An 18,271-nucleotide genomic window follows, 5' to 3' on the forward strand; every position below is an offset into this window, starting at 1 on the left:
GACAGAGAGGCAGAGACACAGGAGGAGGGAGAAGCAGGCTCCATACCGGGAGTCCAACGTGGGACTCCATCCCGGGACTCCAGGATCGCGCCCTGGGCCAAAGGCAGGCACCAAACCGCTGAGCCACCCAGGGATCCCAGAATTGGCATTTTTAAGAGTGCAGTATCTTTTTAAAGCTCAAGTATCTCATGCCTTGTTATTTTAGGTAACTTTTATCAGTTCCAATCACTCTCAAACCAATATATAACTTTAACTTAGGCCCGTAACCACTGGGTTAAACAATTTAAATAAATTTGCAGTTTGTCCCTAAAACCAAATAAAACTAATAAAACTAAAAAAATAATAATAAAACAAAATAGAACTAGGGGATGTAAAATGGAGAATCTCCTGCGTCCTCAGAAAGACAAAACTTAGGGACTAAAGGATTGATTTTCTGTAAATGTCTGATTTTTTTTTTTTTATTTTTTTGGTGAGGGGCAAGGGGGGTGGCTTGAACCCATGACCCTGAGGTCCAGACCTGAGTTGAGATCAAGAACCAGCCGCCTGACTGAGCCACCCAGGCGCCCCAGTAAATGTCTGATTTGAAGAAAATAGATAGTGTTGGAATTTTCTTAGATGAGGGCAGGTTGATAGAGGTTGTCTCATATCAGCCTTGGGAAGTTTTGCCAGAGGCATGAACAGGAGAGGACCCAGGCTGGGTTGGTCTCACAAAGTGGGCTGAGCTGAGGTTTGCTTGTGTGAATGACCAATTCTGTCTGCTGAGGAAAATTTTCAGAGATAGTCTCCATTCGTTTTTTAATTGAACTGACTCGAGCCCAGCTCTCCCCTCTTTACATTCTCTGCCCATAAACACAACCTACCCCAAACCCTCAACAGACTCATCAGTAGCTTGCTACAGTTTGCTTGTCCTGAATTGCAATTCCTCTGCTCTTCCTGAATAAACTTGTTTTTCTGGCTTACCTCTGTTTACCTCTTTATTTAGGCCAACAATGCCCATGGAGTGTTTTGAACCATACGGATCTGTGGCTGTGGCGGCTAGATGACTACAGGGTCGGTGCTAAGACACTGAAACCTCCCCAAGTGCTGTCTACACACACCTACGGCCTCAGGGTGTTCCTCGTGACCAGGTAATGGCAGAGGCCTGGAATTGGCCTGAGCTGTTTGTTTTGCTAAAGTATTTGCAGGGCACTGACCCTTGGTTGAGTCACGAAAAATAATTCATAGTATTGCTTGATAACCATGGTTCTCATAACTTTCAGGGACCTTTCTACTGGTTCTTAGTGTTGTTTATTGATGATAGTGAGATTCATTTTTTGCACCCAGTCTCATTCGAGACTCCCTGGGAGACTCTGGCTTGATGGGTGGTGGAATTATCTGCTGAGAGACAACATTCTGCAAGATTGGGATGCTTGTCCTACAAGACACAATATGTCCCTTAAACCAGTGGCCACCATGTGGTGCCATATGCAGTCCAAGAACCATGGGGTGGAGGTAAGAATGGGCTCTTTCACTACTATTCCTAATAACCCACTAGAAAAATGTTTGCCTCCTATCTCCCCACAACCTTGAAACTGGTGAGCTAAAGATTCTGGTACCCAAAGAGGAAAAGTTGTTACCAGGGAATACAGTCATGATTCTGATGAAATCAGAATCTTAAATGGCCCTAGCTCATTTGGGGCTCTGTATGCCACTGAGTCATCATGAAAAGAAAGGAGTTCAAAAGAAAGAAAGGTACCAGGGTGAAACTGGGTGGGAGTGTTGATCCTGGTACCAAGGTGAAACAGGGTTGCTGCTACTGAATGAGGGGAAGGAGGACAGTGTCTAAAATGAGGGGCCTCGGGCAGCCCTGGTGGTGCAGTGGTTAACGCCACCTGCAGCCCAGGGCGTGATCTTGGAGACCCTGGATCGAGTCCCACGTCAGGCTCTCTGCATGGAGCCTGCTTCTCCCTCTGCCTGTGTCTCTGCCTCTGTGTGTGTGTGTGTGTGTGTGTGTCTCTACGAATAAATAAATAAATAATTTTTTAAAATCTTAAAATGAGGGGCCTCACTTGAGTACCCCTGCATCCAATTGTCCTCATCAATGGAAAACTGGGATAACCCCAAAAATGAGGTAACCAAGGACTCATATCCTGCAAGAATAAAGATTCAGGTCATCCCACTTGATAAAGAACCCTGTCCAAAAAAGTGCCAGCAGAGGCAAAAGAGAACAGAGAATGGGAGCTATAAGAAGGCATTTAGGATTACCTTAGCCTTGGTGGGGCGATTGTCATGGCCATATTTCTTTTTCTCCCTTTCACTCATTACTGGAGTGTCTGAGGAACCAGTGTTTTCAGCTGGAAGTATGACCAGTTAACATTATCCCCTGATAATATGATCACTAGTGGGACAGTGTGGGTCCCCTGTGTTGGAGAGACAATATTTTCACCTAGAAAAAAGGTCTAAGGTGGATGCTGGGGGGTTACTCCTACTAAGGAGTAGACTTTGCCACTGACCTTTTTTTTTTTTTAAGATTTTGTTTATTTATTTATGAGAGACACAGAGAGACAGGCAGAAACATAGGCAGAGGGAGAAGCAGGTTCCCTGCAGAGAGCCCGAAGTGGGACTCGATCCCAGGACCCTGGGATCACGATCTGAGCCATAGGCAGATGCTCAACCACTGAGCCACTCAGGTGCCCCTTATTGACCTCTTCTTTGCCCTCGAGATCCACCCTGATCCCTGTCACCTTCTCCACTCTGTTCTCTGCTCCAGGAGCCCGACCCGTGTGGTCCACATCCAATGTCTTCTGTGTCCTGGGAGAGCCCACAGGAGACAGGAGAGAGTGTGTGTGTGTGTGTGAGGGGATCAGGTTGTTTATACACATGGCCTTGCATGGGCCCTGTCCCTCAACCAAGGTCACGTCTTCTCTCACGGGCCTTGTGGTGCAGCTCCCTCCCTGTGGAGGCTGGTGGCCATCCCCTCCCTCGTCCCTTCCAGCCTCACCATGGCAATACTTGGCCACTACTGAACTTGGGCTGCTGCCCTTTCCCTTGTGGTTCCCTGACACCCACATCGTTTTTGTAAATAAACCCTCCTCATTATCCTATTTTGAATGTGCCATCTGTTTCCTGTTGGGAGACTGACTGATGCGGTGGGTCTTATGCCAAAATTACTCTGCTAACAGTTTCATATTTAAACTTCAACTTGTGGTGTCCTGGCATTTCCCCCTGCTGCCATATCTGGGGGCTGTTTGAGCCCCATAGGAGGGTCTGCCCCATGCCGAGCTAAAGGGTGAAATAAGACAATGTAAGACCTCAGCACAGCCCCTGTACAGACTCCGAAAATGCTAGAAGGAGCCCCCCACCCTACTGCCCCATCGCTGTCTTCAGTGTGCCAGCCTCCGTACTGCACACGAGGCTGTGGGGGTGGGGGGTTGACATATTTTGTGACCTATCATGCGTGTTAACAATTTGAGTAGGAAGGGTTAACCTTGAGAAATTTGGCCAAAAATGACTATCTTATCGAATGATTATTTTGCTCAATTCTTAAATTTTCAGACACTTGCAAAAGGCAAGAAGGGAAAACATATATTTTTTTAAAGATTTTATTTATTTATTCAAGAGGCAGAGAGAGGCAGAGACACAGGCAGAGGGAGAAGCAAGCTCCCTGTGGGGAGCCTGATGCGGACTCGATCCCAGGACCCCGGGATCACACCCTGAGCCAAAGGCAAATGCTCAGCCGCTAAGCCACCCAGGCGTCCTGGAAAATACATATTTTAATACATTTGGAAACAAAGTGGGCTCTAGGCAGGGTGGACCCAGTCCTGGCAGCAAGCAGGGGCAGATTTCCCATGAAGTTAACAACGCTTCAGCCCCAGAGCCCCTCCTGCACGTGAAGCCCCTCTAAGGTCCCATACCTAACTTCCCATTCGTAATTTGATTCTTCTGTCTTAAAGAGAGCTCCTTCCCCAAATTGTTTAAGCTTCTGGCCCCACAAATCTTGGGGACCCACCCTTCAGGGAAGTTATGACATTTAGTGGCCTCTCCAGGACACAGTGAAGTTCTATTTGGCCTTCTCGGCTGCCAGCTCACACCAACAGAAGTCACATGTATTCTGGATGAATCTGAACAAAATAGGGGCCTCTGGCAGATGTGTGCCATGCTATAGGACAGGCAGGGCCACAGCCTCACACGTGACCGCCCTCAGTCTCTCCACAATCAAGAACGTGTGGGATTACAGATGCAGACTCTTGCCTACCTTCCGCAGTGGAAGGGCACGGGCACAGGCACATACTTTCCAGAGCACCTGCAGTTAGCTGACCTGCCCCCCGCCACATCATGACAACCATTACCCACGACCTCTGACCTCTGCTGCTTTACTTCACGGCAGGAGAGTTGTCCTCAGCTACTCAGTGCCAGGGCCAAAAGCCTAAACTTTCTGTTATTCAGAAAGAATGTCATCTAATTTGTATCAAAAGCCTAACATTTGTGAATCCTTTGACTTTGTGATTCTAAGCCTAGGAATCATACTCAGCCATAAGAAAGAATGAAATCTTGGCATTTGTGACCACCTGGATAGACTTAGAGGCTTTGTGCTCAGTGAAATAAGCCAGACACAAAAAAGACAAATACTGTGTAATTCCACTTATATAAAGAATCATAGAGGCATCTGGGTGGCTCAGTGGGTTAAGCCTTCCATTCTTGGTTTCAGCTCAGGTCATGATCTCAGGGTCCTGAGATCTAGTCCTGCATTGGACTCCATGCTTAAGAGAGAGTCTGCTTGGGATTCTCTCTCTCCCTCTCCCTCTGCCTCCCCACTCCTCTCGCATTCTCTCTCTAATAAGTGAATAAATCATTTTAAAAAAAAAAGAACCAAGGGCGCCTAGGTGGCTCAGTGGTTGAGCGTCTGCCTTTGGCTCAGGTCATGACCTAGGGGTCCTGGGACCGAGTCCCTCATCAGGCTCCCCGCAGGGAGCCTGCTTCTCCCTCTGCCTCTCACTCTGTGTCTCTCATGAATAAATGAATAAAATCTTAAAAAGAAAAAAAAAAAACACATAAATTCCCAGAGACAGAAAGTAGAATGGAATGATGGTTGCCAGGGGCTGTGGGGAGGAGGATCAGAGTTATTGATTAATGGGCATAGAGTTTTAGTTTGGAAAGATGAAAAAGTTCTATGGATGGATGGTGGTGATGGCCGCACAGCACTGTGAATGTAACTTGATACCACTGAACCATATGCTTAAAAATGGTGAAAATGGTAAACTTTGTATTATGTATATTTTACCACAATAAAAATAACATGCAAAGCAATACTATACATAGTTTGTAGGTGTATACAGCAAAAGCAGAAAGACACATATGAGAATGGTAAACTGTAAAATCAGGAAAGCAGTTACACAGAGGCGGCAGGAATGCTGGTAGGCATGAGCAGACAGGATGCAGTAGTTGCACCTGGGTGTTTCCATTCTAAAAACAAGTTATGAAGAAAATAGGACAAAGCTAGGTGGTAGGCATACATGTTTCCCATTATCATACTCCAAATTATTTATTTATTTATTTATTTATTTATTTATTTATTTATTTTCAAAGATTTTATTTATTTATTCATGAGAGACAAGAGAGAGAGGCAGAGACATAAGCAGAAGGAGGAAGCAGAAGGAGGAGCAGGTTCCCTGGGGGAGCCCAATGCGGAACTTGATCCCAGAACCCCGGGATCACAATCGGAGCCGAATGCAGATGCTCAACTACTGAGCCACCCAGGCGTCCCACTCTAATTTTTTTTTAAAGATTAATTTTAATTGTTTTTTGGGTGGAGGAGAGGGAGAGAGAGACTCTTCAAGCAGACTCCCCACTGAGTGCAGAGCCCTACCTGGAGATCAACCATGACCCTGAACCCTGAGATCACGACCTGAACCTAAACCAAGGGTCACTCAACCAACTAAGCCATCCAGGCACCCCAATATGCTCTAAAATTTTTAATATGCTTTGAGTTTTTCATAATCTGAAGGGACAAGATATCACATATGCCGGGTGAGTAGGAGTCATGCCGCAGCCCTGTCTGCACTATGCGCACCGATGGCCTCTTTGGAGACCTGACCCTAGAACGAGCACCCACCCTCCTCATGTCATCTGAGTGGCCTCCACTTATCCGCCAAGTCTGGAGCAGAGCCCAGAAGTCATGACGTTGGAACCTCCTTCCAGGCCCAACCTCCGCAGGCTGAGCAAAGCACATCCTTCTTGCAGGAATCCCCGGGAGTGGGAGGACAGGGAAACTACCCTAGGAATCCAAGCTACCGACTGGCCTCGTGTGGGAGCCAAGGGCACTGGGGGCTGCCTTCCATGGGGAAATGGGCCACCATTCCTGTCCCACAGGCAGCCGGGCTCTCGTTATGCCAGCCTCACTGCACCAGGGGCTTGTAGGGACAAAGTCAGGGCATCTAGAGAGGATTTCCATGCTGACAGGGCTGTTAGAGCCCCATGTCACCTGCCAAGCACCACTCCTGGCCCATGAGCCTGAGACAGGCCTATAGCCTGGAACCAACCCTCGTGCTCCTGACAGGGTCTCCCCTGCTGCGCGCAGCCAAGGGCCACTGTGGGTGGGCTTGCTCAGCGCATCGCCCTTGTCCCTCCTCACTTCCAAGCAGGTGGCCAAGCCCAGAGGCTCGCCTGGACTCCAGCCGAGGACAGTCTTACCTCGTTGCCACAAGGCCTGCCTTGACGCTGATCTTTGCCTCTCTGACCACCAGTTAATCTCAGGAGTCATGCTCAGGTGGTTGTCCGCTGTCCTACCTCAGGCTGCACGTCTCTGTCATACACACTTCAGAGCACAAAGGCCGCTGACCCAACAGCCCTGTGGTGACTGGCTGACAGGCAGCTCCCCCAGTGTAGGCCTGGCCTCAAACACAGCTTCTCTGGAGCCCTCGGAGCGTGGGTCAGCTCCGCCACGTGAGGCCTGCACGGTGGAATGAAGGGGACGGTCATTCTCCCGGCCTCGAGCTGCTGGGATGGAGTCAAGTGGGACGTCTCTGCCCATGAACAGAACAGGTGCACCCCTTGCCTGGCTACCTGCACGCCCAAAACTCATCATCCCTAGTTCTTCCAGCAGCCTCTGGAAGACATCCTGTCCCCCACGCACAAACGAAGAAGCTCAAAGAGTTGACATGAGTTGCCCACACTCCTGGAGACCAGATGTGGCAGGACCGCGGCAGGTTGGGGGGAGTGTGTGTCCCTGAGAACCCCCTGCTCCCAAGCAGCCTCAGTCGGCGGGCCCAGAGAGCGGGTCCGGGGGTGGGGGGCGCCCCCGTGGTGCCGGGCTCAGGGCCGGGGAGCAGGTGTCCGAGGCTGGCTGGCAGGCGGCGCCCAGCGAGCCCGGGAGTGGGCGGTGTTCTGTTCAAGGTGGCAGAGGTGCACAGCTGGGACCCGGCCTGCGCCTTACACACCAGATTGTTCCTCGCCTGCCCTTTTGTTTTTTTAAAGCCTCACCACAATAGAAACTGCTTATCTGCAGGTGGGCGGCTATTCTGAGAGCTCCAACAGGCAGCAGCGACAGCGACAGCGACCGGTGGCTGGTGGCTTTGAGTCGGGGAGTCAGAGCAGATCACTCAGCCGCCTGTCGCCCGGCCCACCTGCTCTGGTCTGAAGCCACATCGTGTCTGCTGCTGCTGCTGCTACTGTTGCTACTGCTACAGTCCCAGCCCCGGCCGCCCCAGGCCCTTTCCCCTCCAGTAACCAGATGGGCCACACCAAGCAGATTGATGGACTCTCACTTAAGCTTCCAAATGATCTTATTATGAACTGAAGCACAACACAGGAAAGTGCATAAACCCCGTCTGGCAGTGTACAGATTGTTGTAAAGCAAACAGCTGGTCACTGGGGCACTAAATGGAGCCTTACCAGCACCCCATAGGCTGGACATGTTACTTTCCAGCCACCAGCCACACCTCATGCTGGCCTCCTTGCCTCTGGAGACTCCAGGAATTGTTTTCGTGCACGATGTTGAGGAGTCCAGGGATCTGCAACCATCTCTGTGACACAAGGCTGTGAGGGAGGTGATCGATGCACCAGCTCGGCATCACCTGATATGGATGGATATACGGATCCAGGGAGGGAGGGAGGGAGACAGACAGATGGACCTGTCTGCTCCTCACACCTGAGATTAGGCCAAGCAGGCGGGAGCCCCACGAGACTGCTGGGACATGAGGACGCGGCTGGTTGTGTGATGGGAGTGAAGGAATACAGTGTACTGACAGGAAGGCCTCAGCAGAAGGAACTGGTAGAGACTTTATTTGGCCAGGAGTGATGAAAAACTGAAAACGAGTGGCTTCAACAACTAAGGGGTTTGTTTTCCTCGTATAACGGGGCGCTGCAGGCTGTCATGACTCAAAGGTGCCACTGATGGGCAGCCTGGGTGGCTCAGCGGTTTAGCGCCTGCCTTCAGTCGGAAGTGTGATCCTGGGGACCCAGGGTCGAGTCCCACATCGGGCTCCCTGCGTGGAGCCTGCTTCTCCCTATGCCTGTGTCTCTGCCTCTCTCTCTCTCTCTCTCTCTCTCTTTCTCTGTCTCTCATGAATAAATAAATAAAAATCTTAAAAACAAAAACAAAGGTGCCACTGACAGCCCAGTCTCTCTCCAACTTTCTGCTCTGCACCTTAAGCGTATGGTTCAGCCTCAGGTTTATGCTTCATGGTTGCACGGTGGCTTCTGCCCTTCCTGGGACCTCATCTGTGCTCAAGGCAGGCAGGCAGGAAGGGGAAGAGCAAAGGGCAAAGCCAAGGACTCTTTCCCCTTTCAAGAAGCCCCTTCCTTCCAGTGACCTCCGCTTGCCTCTCTTTTGTCAGAAATGTGTCCTTGGCCACCTCTCCCCGCAGGGGAGCCTGGGAAACCAACTTTTTAAAAAAAGAGTTGGTCACATTGCTACCCCAGAACAGACAGTGAAGTGGGAACTCGTAGTGTTCTTCCTCAAAGACATACTTGGGAGTCGGGGCAGTGAGAACCACCCCCTGCCTCCCCAGTTTGGTGGGTCCAGTAAGTAGCCACAGGGCTCCTGTTCAGTGGGGCTGTGGAAGTCTGGGCCCAGAGCTGGATTATGGAGGATGTGGGAAAAGTCTGAGCCATCTTTTGGGGCTGCTTCTCAATCCTTCTACCATGCAGCCTGCAACCTTACTGCAAAATCGAAGCCGAGTAAATATTTTAAGGTGTTGTCCCCGCCCCATGATGACGCTCCTGCTTGTCTATGTGTTAAGATGAGCTAAGTGTTAAGACCTGAGTGAGGGCATCCAAGAAGTACAGGGCACAGACATCCCGAGAGCAGCCAGGAAGTGCATCCTCGTGGGCTGAGGCCCAAACCAGATCTAGAGAAGAACAGTCAGGGCATTATGCTCATCCACCACCCAGAGTTATTCGATAGAATATTTTTCTTTTTTTTTTTTAAGATTTTATTTATTTATTCATGAGACACACAGAGAGAGAGGCAGAGACACGGGCAGAGACACGGGCAGAGGGAGAAGCAAACTCCATGCAGGGAGCCTGATGCGGGACACGATCCCGGAACTCCAGGATCACGCCCTGGGCCAAAGGCAGGTGCTAAATTGCTGAGCCACCCAAGGATCCCTAAATAAATTAAATAAATAAATATGTAAAACATCTCTCATGGACATTTGCAAATATTGCTAACCCCACTGCTCACAGGGCATCTGAATTTTGCTGCCACCTTGTCTGTGGTTGCGGAATCCCTAGCCAGGCAGGGTGGTGCCCAGGAGTCTGGGTGCGGTGGGAGCCCCTGACCCTGTGCCCTGTTCCCACAGAGAGCGGAAGTCCCAGTGGTTGAGGTGAGAACGTGAGGCTGCCCTGGGTGGGCAGAGGCAGCCACAGGCAGCTGCAACAGACTAGTGCCTGGCCCCGATGCACCCTTATCGCTGTTTCTGCAAAAATTGCTGCCATGTGCAGAAATATAGAAACGTGCAAAGTCTGAGAGCCAGTGCTCAGGAGTCATCCCCAACCCTCCCATGTAGGCAAACGGCCCTAGTGACTCAGCCCCAGCCGAACCATGCACATCTTTCAGGCAACTCAGGGTTAAAGAGAGAGAGAGAGAGAGAGAGGCGTTTTTGATGCACAGATGGCTGTGGTTTGAGCAGGCGAGCAGTGGGAGGGGTCTCGAGGCTCCTTGTCTCCTCTAGGCCTTGGCCCGCAGGTAGGTCTTGCCTTGGGAGGACCAGGGGGTGCTGCCGGCTGGTGGCCAAGCTGCAAAGCAGCAAAGCCCCCGCGGTGGTCTTCCTGGTCTGCTGTTCTCCGGGTCCTCACTGTGCCAGCCCCCCCCTCCTCTTCCCAGGACAGAGCTCTCCCACCGCTGCCATCCCCACAGGCCCCAGCCCCCAGTCCTGGTGTCTCTGTGTTCTGGGGCCTCTCCTGCCCCAGGGATGGCCTAGGACAGGAGGGCCGCAGCAACTGCCTCGCCAATACCTCGGGACAAGTTTCTTCAGCAGCCTTCCTGTGTCCTTATGCAGCCTTGCTGGGGAGCAGGGAGCCAGGAGACACCTGTGCCAGCGTGGGGCCACCCTGCCCCCAGGGCTTCCATGGGCACCCACCTCCTCAGCATCAGCCTCTGAGAGCCGGGGTCCGTCCCTGGCCCTCAAACCAGGTGAACAGCAGGAGCCTGAGAGGCTGGCAGGCAGCTCCTTACCTGGGTCCCCCATAAGGGACGGCGTAGTGATTCAGGACGTAGCTCTTCCCCCCCGAGCTCACAGAGACAGTCCTGTTCTGCGTCCAGAAGTCCAATTCCAAGGCCAGGGTCCCGATGTTGTCCCTGGGACAGGAGCCAGGCCCCACCTCAGCCCAGGCCCACGCCCTGAGGCCCGCCCTGGGAGGTCCTGGGTAGGGGGCGTGCGGGGCGGCGGGGGGACGGGGCGCCCACCGGAGGAAGGCCGTGTCGTTGGTGTGGCTCACGTAGCGGTCCATCATGAGGGTCAGGAGCGGGGGCTGGCTCCGCTGCAGGTAGTACACGCGGGCCCCGTTCGGGACGTGGCCGTAGCTGCCAACAAAGGGGCCTGCTGGGTGCCTCTGCCCCGCGGCCGAGGCCAAGGCCCACCCAGGGCCACGCCCGTGGCCCCGGCTCCTCTGCCCCCAGCCTTGGGGTGCCCGCCCCCTCTTACATTCGCACCAGCTCCAGGAAGTTCTGCAGCATGCCCTTCACCGTCCGGGGCATCTCGGAGAGGAGCAGCCCCTCCATCACCCAGTAGGAGTCCCTGGGGAAAGGGACAGCTCAGCCGCCCCCCGCCACCCCCGCCCTGCACCCCCGGGGCCAGTCAGGGTGCCCCCCCCTGCTCAGGACAGCCTGCTGGCCCCGGGCTCCCCCCTGCAGCCCTGGTCTCTCACCAGTAGTAGAATTCAGTGAAGCGCCCCCCAGGCACGATGAAGGGGTGTGCCGCGTAGATGAGAGAGAACTGCTCCGGGTGGCTGAGGACCTCGGGCTTCACCTGCAGTCAGGGGAGAGGGCACAGGGTGCCCGCGGCCCCCACGGTGTCGAGGCTGGAGGAGGCCGGGCCGTGGAGGCCCTGGCAGCTCTGGGCTCTGGAGCCAGGCAGCCGGGGCATGGGTGCTGGCTCTGGGACGGGTCAGCCGTGTGGCTTTGGCCAAGGCCTGAGCCCCTGGGAGCCCGGTCTGCTCGGCCCCCCATGCTGGCCTCTGGGGTCCCTGCTAACTCAGCCTGGCACTGGCAGGTGCTCACCAAGCAGTGGCTATCATTAGGACCAGGTAGGGGGACCGTGTCCTCCACTGCCATTCCCCATCTCTGCTGACACTGCCAAGCCAGGCCCCAGAGACCCAGGGCCCCCACCCTCCATCTGAGGTGTTGAGTGTGAAAAAGACATTTTTTTAAAGATTTTATTTATTTATTTATTCATTAGAGACAGACAGAGACATAGGCAGAGGGAGAGGCAGGCTCCCGGTAGAGAACCCAGGGCAGGACCCGATCCCAGGACCCCAGAATAACGACCCGAGCCAAACGCAGATGCTCAACCACTACAGCCACCCAGGCGCCCCTGGAGTATGAAAATTAAAAAAAGGACTCAGGAGGCCAGCAGGTGAAACTCTCCACCCTAACACTCCTTTTCAATTGCAGACCTCAACTCACAGGTGGATGCTGCCTTATGATCCCAGCAAGAGGGTAAGGTTTCTTCTGCCCCAGCAACAGCCCAGCCAGTGAGAGACAGCCACAACTGAGCCAATGAAAAGCTACCACACTCAGAATTCCCAGTTTCCTCCAATAGGCTTTTTATTTATAACAACATTCCCAGCATCCCTCTTTCCTCCATAAAAGAGCCCGATTCTCCTGTGTTGTGCTAAGTTGCTCATGGTTTTCATGTAGCTTACTCATCCCAGATCACAGATGTTTGCTATTCCTAAATTAACCCATTTTTGCTGGTGAAATAATCGGCAGTTTTATTTGTAAGGTTATTTTTTTTAAAGATTTTATTTATTTATTCATGAAGTAGGGGGAGGGAGGGAGGCAGAGACACAGGCAGAGGGAGAAGCAGGCTCCATGCAGGGAGCCAGACGTGGGACTCCATCCTGGGTCTCCAGGATCAGGCCCTGGGCTGAAGGTGGTGCTAAACCGCTGAGCCACCCGGGCTGCCCAGTAAGGTTATTTTTAACAGGAGGAAACCCCACGCCTTTTCCCCGGGGAAGCAGACATACCTGATTGTGGCCTTGGGAGAACAACTGTAGGACCAGGATGAGGGGCTTGCTGGGTGCCTCTGCCAGGTATTTTCTCTGTTGGTTGCCTCTTGGTTCTGTACCAGTGAGTGTGGTTTCAGTGAGAGAGGGGTCGGCTCTGTTATTTGGGGGCGGGGGGCAGTAGAACAGAGCCTGGGTTTGTTCCTGTGGGGCTGGGTAAGGAAGGAGCCCAGAGCACCACTCTGTGCCACAGGTGTCACGGCCCTGGGGCTGGCCAGGAGGACAGATGCTGTGCAGCCTTGGGCACACCACTGCCCTCTCTGAGCCTCAGACAAAGGAGAGAAAGAGTCTAACAGACTGTGCTGACCACAGGCCACAATCATCAGTGGCAAGTATTCCTGAGCAGGGACTTGGTCTGACTAGCTCAGGGAAGGAAGAGCCCAGCTGAGGAGGAAATAATTAGGCATGAAAGGTAGGGGGTAGCCAGGAGGTGGCAAGACAACTTAGGTTGGCCTGGGGAGAGGCTGGTGAGGATTTCAGGAAAGAGGTGAAGAGTTAGAAGTAGACTTTGCTCTTTTATCCCCCTGCCACTGCCCATCCCAAATTTCTTTCTAGAGAGCTGCCATAGGGTACAAGGGTTGGGACCTTCTATCTAAACCTAGTTTCACCCCCAGAATACGCCTCCAAAGCCATGAATCACTGAAATTTGCAGAAATTGCGCTGGGCTGTTTTGAAGGCCATTCTATGAAATGAGGAGAAAGGTCCCTGATTTCACTATGACCTTGAACATGGAAGGACGTAGGACTTGACCCATTCAGACACACCTCATTCTGAACAGCTGCTTCTCTGTTCTGGATGTCACGGACAAGGCTCTGAAATATCTGAGGTGAGGGGGGCAGCAGGGCGGGCTGGTACACTGCGGGCAGGACCACCTGCTCTCTCCTTGACTCTGAGCTAGTGACCTCTGGCAAGGGGCAGCCACCCCCTCCTGCTCCACCCCTCGGTCTGAGCCTGCGGGTCCCACTGGAGCCACCAGGGGGCAGCTGCGAGCCAAGAGAAAAGCCCAAGAAGGGGGACACCTGGCTTTAGGGGGGCCCAGCCAGCCTCTTGGCTCCTCATCCAGACCACACCCAGTCATAGAAATGTCTGGAACCTTTCAGGACAGCCAGATCTTGACCTACCAGTACGGGATCCCGACCTCTCTCCAGAACACAGGCCAGCAGTGGGACTTCCCCAACGCCTGGGCCCCCCTGCAGGACCTGGTCATCAGAGGTAGGGAGGCAGGGATGGGGCATAGCCCAGGGCCTTACCCCTTGCACCTTGCTGACCCCTTGGGTCAGCCTCCCGGTGCTGGGGAGGTGTGAACAAAAGCCGTGGGGGCCTTTCTCTGGCTCTTCTGTTCTCTGGTTTCCCACCCAGCAGACATTTGTGTCCACCCTCACCTGTCAGGGGAACCAGCCCTCCTTCCTCCCTCCAAACTCAGGCCCTGGGTGAGGAACACATTGGCTTTTCACAGGGCTCACAAGGGAGGTTTTAGGGCCCGGGCCTCTTTCTCTCTCCTTGGAGAGAGGAAGGCTCAGGCCTCAGCTGCTCCTGGGATGGGGACTCAGGAGATTCAGGGTCCTGCCTGGGGTGGGGTCCAGGTCTGGCCAAGTCTCCCTCACCTCGGGCCCAGGAAGTGGCTTTCCAGCTGGCTCAGAACTGGGTCCGAACCAACTTTGAGGTCTACTCCAGAGACTCAGCCATGTATGAGAAGGTGAGCTGCTCCTGAGCCCAGACCCTCCTGGGGCTCCTCCCCCTGGGGAGCAGGGGTGGGGAAGTGGGGGGCGGGGATCGCCAGGCTTTGCAAAGCCCAGGGACAGTGGTGACGCCCGGTGGTCATTCTCAGGCACTGCAGAGGTGGGAGCTGCAGGCCAGAGCCCCTTCTCCCAAGGAGGCTCACGTGTTGCTCCCCCTGGAGGGCTGGGATGGGGAGCCTGGGGGCCTTGCCGACCTTACAGCCTGTCCTGTTCCCAGTATGACATCAGCAATGGTGGTCAGCCAGGTGGTGGAGGGGAGTACGAGGTTCAGGTGAGTGGCCCACACCCTACAGGGGACTTTGTCCCCACAGCAGGCCATGACCCCCTCCAACCCCCATCTGGGCCTCTGATTCCTCCCATTATGTGGGTCCACTGGGAGGAGGCCAACTGGAGCTCCTTTGTACCCCTGGGGCTAGGCAGTTCCAGGGTGTGTGGGTGGGGATCTCACAGCCCCTGAAGGACACCACTGGCTCTGTCTCTCCAGGAGGGCTTTGGCTGGACCAATGGAGTGGTCCTGATGCTCCTGGAGCGCTATGGTGACCAGCTGAGCTCGGGCAGCCAGACAGTTTTCCTGCAGCCCCACTGCCTCACGGCTGCCCTTCTGCTCAGCCTCCTGTTCGGCCTCCTGCCACAGTGTTGGGCCTCCTTGCCCCATAGGCCTCATCAAACTTCTGTGTGATTCCCTACCTTCTCCTGCCTCTTCATCCTCCACCCTTCATCCTTCATCCCCAGCCAGTCCTGGGGTGGGATCAGGGGAGGGGCCCAGAAGTCATGGGTTGGACCCGTTTCTCTCCTGGGACATTAATAAGGAGGAAATCCTGTTCTGTGGGGACACAGCCCCATACCCCATGCAACCTGGCTTCCCAAATATGTACTCCAAATTCTTTATTGTTCTGTTGAGATGCTTACAAATGCTGAAAATCACCCAGCCCTGGTTTCCCAGCTGCAATGGGCCCCAAGTGCTGTGAAGGAGGGCAAGGAGATAGGATCAGAAAAAGTATTAAATACTGTCTCCCTGAACTATCCTTTCAAAAGAGTCCAAATTTGAATGCATTAGTCTAGATCATTTTATAACCCTGGGCACTTTTGAAAACAATACAGGAATACTGGCCTTTATTTTATCAGCTTTGTGTGCTCAGAGAGGAAGAGAGCCCTGCTACGACCACAGTCACCCCAGGGTGACAGTGTGTGTAAAAGTTGACAGAATTGAAGGGAGTAATAGTTCTATGTTAAGAGTTGGAGCCTTAGGGCAGCCTGGGTGGCTCAGCGGTTTAGCGCTGCCTTCACACCCAGGGCGTGATCCTGGAGACCTGGGATCGAGTCCCATGTCGGGCTCCCTGCATGGAGCCTACTTCTCCCTCTGCCTGTGTTTCTGCCTCTCTCTTTCTATGTGTCTCTCATGAATAAATAAATAAAATCTTTAAAAAATACAAAAAAAGAGTTGGAGCCTTCAGTGCCACTTTAATGGATAGAATGTCTAGATAGAAGATCATAAAGGAGATAGAAGGCCACACCATGAAACAGTTAGACCTGATATATATAGAACTCTGTACCCAACAATAGAATACATATTCTTTTTAAGTGCACATGGAATGTTCTCCAGGATAGATTATATGTTAGGCCACAAAACAAGTCTCAGTAAATTTTAAGAGATTGAAATTATAGAAAGAATCTTCTCCAACTATAATAGAATGAAGCTAGTCATAAATAACATAAGGAAAACTGGAAAATGCACAGATGTGGAAATTGACACACTTAACCTAAGAGTCAAAGAAGAAATCACAAAGAAGGGACATTAGAAAATACTTAACAGATGAATGAAAACAAGGAGACATACTAAAATTTATGGGATGCAGCAGTTTTTAGAGAGAAATTTACAACAACAAGTTTCTGCAAAAGATCTTAAATCAATAACCTGTCTTCATATGTTGAGGAATTACAGGAAAGCAAACTAAACCCAAAGCTAGCAGAAGAGAGTAAATGAAAAGTGGGCATAGAGAAATAATATAGAGAATAGAAAATCAAGAGAGAAAATTGGGGTACCTGGGTGGCTCAGTAGGTTAAGAATCTACCTTCAGCTCAGAACATGATCCCGGAGTGCAGAGTAAAGCAAGTGGTTCTCTATAAAAAAAAAAAAAAAAAAAAAAACCAACAACAACAACAACAACAAAAACATGATCCCAGGATCCTAAGATGGAGCCTCACATGGGCTTCTTTATAGCTACTGAAAAAAAATTGACAAAGACTAAAAGAAGATACAAATAACTAAAATCAGAAATGAAAATGGAGGCAGCCTGGGTGGCTCAGCAGTTTAGTGCTGCCTTTGGCCCAGGGTGTAATCCTAGAGACCCGGGATTGAGTCCCACATCAGGAGCCTGCTTCTGCCTCTGCCTGTGTCTCTGCCTCTCTCTCTGTTTCTCATGAATAAATAAATAAAATCTTTAAAAAGAATAAAATGGCAATACTATTATGACTTTACAAAATAAAACTGAACATTGTATGCCAACAAATTGGATAACCACTACAAAATGGTCAGATTCCTAGAAACCCACAAATTACCCAAACTGATGCATGAAGAAATAGAAAATTTCAATGGATTTATAACAAGTAAAGAGATTGTAATAAAAAACCACCCAACAATGAAACCTCCCCGTGATGGTTAATTTTCTGTATCTACTTGACTAGATGGAGGTAGCACAATATTTAGTCAAAAATTATTCTAGATATTTCTATGAAGGTATTTTTTAGATGAGATTAAATCAGGAGACTTTTGAGTAAATTAGCCTGGTCAACCTTAATAAAAATAGCCAATTCATTTATAGGAAAATGCGTTGATTTGGAAATAGAGGAATTGCAATTCAGGGCATGTAAACCATAGGCAAGTCCAGACAACAAAGGAAAGGAGTGTTATTTTATAGAGGAAAGAAAGATGTTGGGAGGGGCTGTTTGGAATGAAACTCCATTCCAAACAGAGCAGAAATTCAGGGTTGTAGGGAGTTTTCATCAACTGAGTTGTGGTGGTTCTCGTTGGCTGGTTTGTTGCTGGGCAAAGAGAGAACTTTTTCTCCTGCTGAGATATGTAAAGTTAGCTTTGAATTGTGGTACCTCTGTGAGCATGTGCCTTTCAGGACTTCCTTACTGTATCTTGGGGTTTTTTTGTTTGTTTGTTTGTTTGTTTGTTTTCAAATATTTTATTTATTTGTGAGACAGAGAAAGAGAAGCAGAGACATGGGCAGAGGGAAAAGCAGGCTCCATGCAGGGAGAGCAACATAGGACCCAATCCCAGGACTCCAGGATCACCACCTGAGCCAAAGGCAGACACTTAACAACTTAGCCACCCAGGTCCCCCATCCTGACTGTATTTTGAATGAGATTTTCCTTTATTATTTCATACCCTCCATATTGTGAGTGGACCTCATCTGATCAGTTGAAGGCCTTAATAGAAGGCCTTAAACACTGACCTCCCCAGAAGAAGAGGGAATTCTGTCAAGAGACTGCCTTTAGACTTTGCTGTGTATCCAGCCTGCTGACCTATCTTACAGATTTTGGACTTGCCAACCTCCACAATCATATAAGCAAAAAATTTAAAGATAAATCTCATTCTTTCTCTCCACATGCACATGTATTCTCTAGTTTCTGTTTCTCTGGAAAATCCTAATATAGTCCAAGACCAACATCTTCCTTGGCTAACTCTACCACGCACCTAAAGAAAACTTAACGCCAACCCTTCTCAAACTTCCAAAATAGAAGAGGAGGACACACTTCCTAACTCCTCCTATGAGACCAGCAACACTTGAGTCTTGTGCTGTATAAAGATACCACAAGAA

General features: G+C 51.2%; 2 protein-coding genes across 2 annotated transcripts; one reads left to right on the top strand and one right to left on the bottom strand.

Annotated features, from left to right (window-relative positions):
- Window positions 1–10,603: 10,603 nt before the first annotated feature.
- On the bottom strand, window positions 10,604–11,574 carry LOC121500663 (trehalase-like). Its single transcript, XM_041772576.1, has 4 exons — window positions 11,347–11,574; window positions 11,124–11,216; window positions 10,886–11,002; window positions 10,604–10,777 (listed from the first exon to the last, which is right to left on the bottom strand). Exons 2-4 carry the CDS (start codon window positions 11,198–11,200, stop codon window positions 10,651–10,653), a joined length of 321 nt encoding a protein of 106 aa, XP_041628510.1. The 5' UTR covers window positions 11,201–11,216; window positions 11,347–11,574; the 3' UTR covers window positions 10,604–10,650.
- A 1,972-nt stretch (window positions 11,575–13,546) lies between these two features.
- LOC121500884 (trehalase-like) lies at window positions 13,547–15,123 on the top strand. Its single transcript, XM_041772995.1, has 4 exons — window positions 13,547–13,917; window positions 14,289–14,401; window positions 14,662–14,715; window positions 14,929–15,123. Exons 1-4 carry the CDS (start codon window positions 13,788–13,790, stop codon window positions 15,121–15,123), a joined length of 492 nt encoding a protein of 163 aa, XP_041628929.1. The 5' UTR covers window positions 13,547–13,787.
- The last annotated feature ends 3,148 nt before the right edge of the window (window positions 15,124–18,271 follow it).

Source organism: Vulpes lagopus, chromosome 10 (assembly GCF_018345385.1).
Source record: "Vulpes lagopus strain Blue_001 chromosome 10, ASM1834538v1, whole genome shotgun sequence".
Lineage (NCBI taxonomy): Eukaryota > Metazoa > Chordata > Mammalia > Carnivora > Canidae > Vulpes > Vulpes lagopus.